At 46.3% G+C, this 4910-nt stretch overlaps 1 protein-coding gene across 11 annotated transcripts in view; it reads left to right on the top strand.

Moving 5' to 3' along the window:
- mrtfab (myocardin related transcription factor Ab) overlaps window positions 1-4582 on the top strand; it is a 76153-nt gene extending 71571 nt beyond the window's left edge. For 9 of the 11 annotated variants that reach the window (XM_028567620.1, XM_028567619.1, XM_028567621.1 and 6 more), the window contains 7 exons: window positions 1-454; window positions 1357-1563; window positions 1668-1748; window positions 2513-2653; window positions 2800-2892; window positions 3321-3381; window positions 3553-4582. The exon at window positions 1-454 is cut by the window's left edge and continues 545 nt beyond it. In XM_028567620.1, coding sequence (XP_028423421.1) covers window positions 1-454; window positions 1357-1563; window positions 1668-1748; window positions 2513-2653; window positions 2800-2892; window positions 3321-3381; window positions 3553-4136 — 1621 coding nt within the window. In that variant the 3' untranslated portion in view covers window positions 4137-4582. The remainder of the gene's footprint in view (window positions 455-1356; window positions 1564-1667; window positions 1749-2512; window positions 2654-2799; window positions 2893-3320; window positions 3382-3552) is intronic. The other 2 variants (XM_028567623.1, XM_028567622.1) reach the window with 1 other exon arrangement.
- The last annotated feature ends 328 nt before the right edge of the window (window positions 4583-4910 follow it).

Raw genomic sequence — 4910 nt, 5'->3', positions numbered from 1 at the left:
GATTCATCGGCTGCAGTTCCAACAAGCCGAGCAGCAGAAACAGTCAGGTCAGGTGCCACTGCAGAAGGTGGCAGAGGCTGTGTCCAACCCTCAAAAACTACAACAGCAGAAGAAAGAAGCACAAATCCTGCTCCATCAGCAGCAGCAACTGCAGCAGCTCATCATACAGCAGACCCAACAGAAACAGCTGCAGGCGCAGCAGAAGTTAGCCCAGCACAAGTTAGCCCAGCAGAAACTCGCCCAGCAGAAACTCAGTCAACAGAAGCTGGCGCAGCAGAACCAGCTCAAACAGACTCAAGCTCAACAGAGCCAGCAGAAGAACCAGGTTCAGCTGAAGCCGGTTCAGGTGCAGATCCAGAAGCCCGCAGTGAGCCAAGCCCAGCTGAGGAAGCAGCAGAGAGCTCTGCAGAGGCAGCAGCAAAGGCAGCAGACGGCAGCTGTCGCCACACAACAGGTAATGTCCCCGCAGCTCCACAACACGCGTGTGAAACCGGTTTGAATTGTAAAGGTAGGAGGGCTGGGACAAAATGCTTCTATCACCATTGGATTTTTTTCACGATACATGGGTGCCGAATAGATTTGTATTGCGATTCTAGAAGTATTGCGATTTGATAGTATTGAGTATGGCGATTTTCTTTTCCTACATTAACAAAAACAAGTTGAATAATAACATAAAAGATTTAGGTAAATCATTGGTAAAAAACAAACACAAATATTGATTCTAGGACAAAGGAATCGATTTTAAAAATAGTCAAAAAATGATACATACGATTTTCAATTATTCCCCCTTTCGATTATTCCTTTCTAAAATAAATGTAATAACATTTCTGTACTAGACCACCCTCAGGCAAATGGTGTTGCATACTGAGAAGCCATCTTTTGTAGGAGCTGACTGTTACACTGCATCACTTCCACATGAAATAATGCAAAATTACATTCACATTTATATTACTTTAGTAAGTACTTTACTATAGAGCTTGAGCCGAAACACAGCACTCTCTATAGTAATAAGAAAAGATTGTCCCAGTAGATGGATGTAGATTTCTGTATAATGCATGCAAACCAAATGCATTCATAGATCTGACATGAGACAAGAGACCTCACAAGAAATGTAAAGGGCAATGACTTCATACTTCATTACCTTATGTGTTGAATAACAATAAAATGTATGTAAAATTAAAAAAAATTCAATACCACTATTATTTAGGTACAAAAATACCTGATGAATGCAGCATCAGTGCCTACATATATTAATGGATACAATCAACATCATCAGCTCTCTTAGGCTGGTGGTTTTCATCTATATAAAATGTGCTGAAGTTTTAAATAAACTGAAACATGCCGTTTGGTTTCCAGGTGAACCCAGTCTTGATCAGCCAACAGAACGGCACTCAGATCCACACCCAGGCCATTTCATTAGACCTCCTCAAGGCAAACGGCACGCCGACTCTGGTCACCGACGGCAACGGCAACCACTACCTGATCGCTCTGACCAGTCACACCGCAGACGGACAGAACGGAGGGTCCTCATTGGCCAAACCCAACGGACGCATCACACTGCAGGTACAGTACCACTCATGTTGTCTGGTGGACTGCACAGGGTCAATAATACTACTCTGTGATGGGAGGTTTCTCTGCAACTTGCTCTGCTTGTTGTTCTCTTTTAGAGGTTGCAGTCGACTCCAAGTAAACTCCCCAGCACTGACAGCCAATCAAAAGAGCCGCCAGTGACGGAGCCAATCAAAAAGGTATAACAAAGACTCAGTATATATCACTATGACACATTCTTTTTAATCAGTTTTTATTGTAAAAAAAATTAAAAAAAAGTAAGCATATATATATATATATGCTTACTTTTTTAATATATTCTGTAATGTAGGTTGTTTATTTTTTATTTTTGTAATAACTAATACTTTTTCTTAACACATTTTGCTTTTGCCTTAGTTTTTTTTATTAAATAATATTCACTTGAATTGTTTTCCCTACCTATTCTGCAGTGTGATTTATAAGTGAGTTTTGAATGCTTTAACATACATCATGTATACAATATACACTGATGAATAAGTTTGAGAAGAGGCTATCACAGAAACCGTCCACCAACTGAGGAAATCAGCTCGAACAATGTACCACACAGTTTAGCATCGGTTATTGGTTTTTCACTTGTAGTTGGTGGTTCGATCCCCGACTTCTTTTAGCCACATTTAGTAGTGTCATTGAGCAAGACGCTGAATCCTAAATTGTGTGTGCGTCTGCCAAATAACTGTAATGTAACATACAGTGCAGCAGGACTGTCTGCATCGTCCAAGCAGTAACCTTTTCCTGCCACAAGGTGTCGCCACTAACCCAGTTTAAAATCATCAAAATCCAGCCCACTGGACTGATGAAATGTGAATCAATGTGAAATGTGTTATTCAGCGATAAGACTGAACTAGCCAATCACAGTGGAGTATTCAACATATTTGTGTCTGCCTTTGTCCAGTCTAAACATGTCTTTGTCACTCTCTTCACTCAGGGACAGAAGGCGGGGCTTCACCTGGACACCAATGGCGTGCCGCAACCCAGCCTGTCAGCCACCGCGCCGCCCAACCTGCAGCCTTTCTTTGACGACATGTCAGACAGTGAAAGCCAAAGCAACTTAGTCTCATCTTATAAGGTACACCACCCTCCACCCCACCCCTGATAGTTCCCGTCATCATGTCATCTCGGCTGCCCCAGGCTTCTCCACATGTCGTGAACTTCATTAACTTTTTCTCCTTGTTTCTTCTCTTTTCTTTCCATTTCATCACTCCATCCTTGCAGAGAGAGGAGGTGTGTCCGCCGTACGACCGGCACACACTGTTCACCCCTCCCTCTCCCAAATGCAACACCTCCCTTCCTTCTCAGCGCTCCAAAGTATGTCTTCCCATACGTCTTTCTTTCCATCTGTCCCTTTATGTTGTTCTGGTTCTGTCTCTCCCTCTATTTTCCATCTGAGCGTCTCACTCTGAGCTGTGTGCTCATGTTTCTCAACTGAAGGCAGTTGGGCAATTTGGGGCAGAGAGTTTGCAGCTGTGTTGGGTTGGACTTACTGCGTGAATATGTTTTTTAATTTGTGTCTGACAGAAAGTCCTGTATTATTTAGGTTATTTCAGAAATTCGTCTTTGTTTTGTACTTATTGAAAGTATTAAGTTTGCATATACCGGAGAGGTTGTAAACCTGGGAAGAGTGTGTTTTAACATGGAGTTTGTGTTTTAGAGCAGGATTGTCTATTTGTGAAGAAGCCGGTGCTGTGTTTAAGTGTATTTGGTGGCTGACTGACAAAGATCTTTTGTGTTGGCAGGAGAATGGCGTCAACAGTCAGCAGATGGACGACCTGTTTGACATCCTGCTGAAGAGTGGAGGTACTAAACTCATGACACGACCTAGAGAAAGACATCACCAGGCTGTCTCCTGCTGTACTGATGATGGGTTTTTTCTCTCTCTCTCTCTCTCTCTCTCTCTCTCTCTCTCTCTCTCTCTCTCTCTCTCTCTCTCTCTCTCTCTCTCTCTCTCTCTCTCTCTCTCTCCTCCAGAAATCCCCGGCTTCAGGGCCAACCCGGACCCTTCCCTCGCCCCTCTCCACTCTGACCCGCCCTCCCCATCCTCTCCCCCATCCCCCCTCCATCTCTCCCCTCCCACCCCGACAGAGCCCCTCATCTCCCCTCAGCCCTGCGTGGGAGAGCCCTGCACAGGCAGCGGGCGCCTGGAGGACTTCCTGGAGAGCACCACAGGCGGCCCGCTGCTGGGCGTGGAGCCCGGTGGCGGCCTGACGCTCATCGATGACCTCCACAGCCAAATGCTGAGCACGCCCAGCATCCTGGACCACCCTCCCTCCCCCATGGACACGTCCGACCTGGGCTTCTCCCCCCACTCCGCAGGGCTGGACTTTGGCGACCCCACCCTGGACAGCATGGATTGGCTGGACATCTCTATGGGGGGGAGTGCCAGCGGAGGGAGCGGGGGCAGCGCGGGTAGAGGAGGAGGGGGAGGGGGAGCTGGTGACGGAGATGGGGGGACGAGCCTGGCCCCGCTGGTGCCGCACACTCCGCCCAGTGTCTTCTCCACCGACTTCCTGGACAGCACTGACCTGCAGCTGCACTGGGAGTCGTGTCTGTAGCCCCGCACACATTCACGGCGTGTACAGGCTCCGTCTTTACTTCATGCACATGTAGAAACCTTTTCTATGCTGTCTCTACCACTGCGGGGGGGTCACTGGCACATGCAAACAAACACACACGCAGGATGAAGTGAAAGAAACATAGAAGTTCAGTTAATAGAGAGGACTTGAACTTGGTGGAACTGAAGTGGACTTTTTGAAATTGAACTCTATGGGGATATGCTCACATCCAAGCTGATAAAAAAAATGTCCTGTCTTAAAGAGAACCAGCAGGGAAATGTAGGTCACTGTAATACAGCAGGTCAACCCTGGGAAACGGTTTGACAGAGTAGAGCTGAGAAGGGACTGTAAGTGACGTTAACTCGGGCTCCTCCTGATAGCAGAGTGTGTGTGTCAGTGCCTCCTAAACTTTGCACTTATGCTGAATCTGATTGGTTAAAGGGGGGGGGGGGTGTTCAGGTCAACTGAACCTGAATCCGAACGCTGTCTTGAGTGAAAACCACCATGTGTTATGTTGATCAGCTGAGCCTGAACCCCCACCCACACTAGTCACAAAACACAACAGTCATTGGTCGACAGTTGCTTCTGAAAAGAACCATATCAGTGGAAACAGTTTGAACTGAAGCCTCTGTGGAGGTTGTGTTATTGGTAACATTATGGTAGACCACTATGTATTGCTGTATATGGGGTGTATATTATCAATTGTCCATATGACTATTTTTCTTTGCTGGTTGCTATAAAGTCGAGCTAGCCGGCTGGGGAATATAGGGTGAG

The sequence above is a fragment of the Perca flavescens genome, chromosome 21 (genome assembly GCF_004354835.1).
Source record: "Perca flavescens isolate YP-PL-M2 chromosome 21, PFLA_1.0, whole genome shotgun sequence".
NCBI lineage: Eukaryota > Metazoa > Chordata > Actinopteri > Perciformes > Percidae > Perca > Perca flavescens.
The sequence above is the reverse complement of the archived record's forward strand: the minus strand, read 5'-3'. Positions and strand labels throughout refer to the sequence as shown.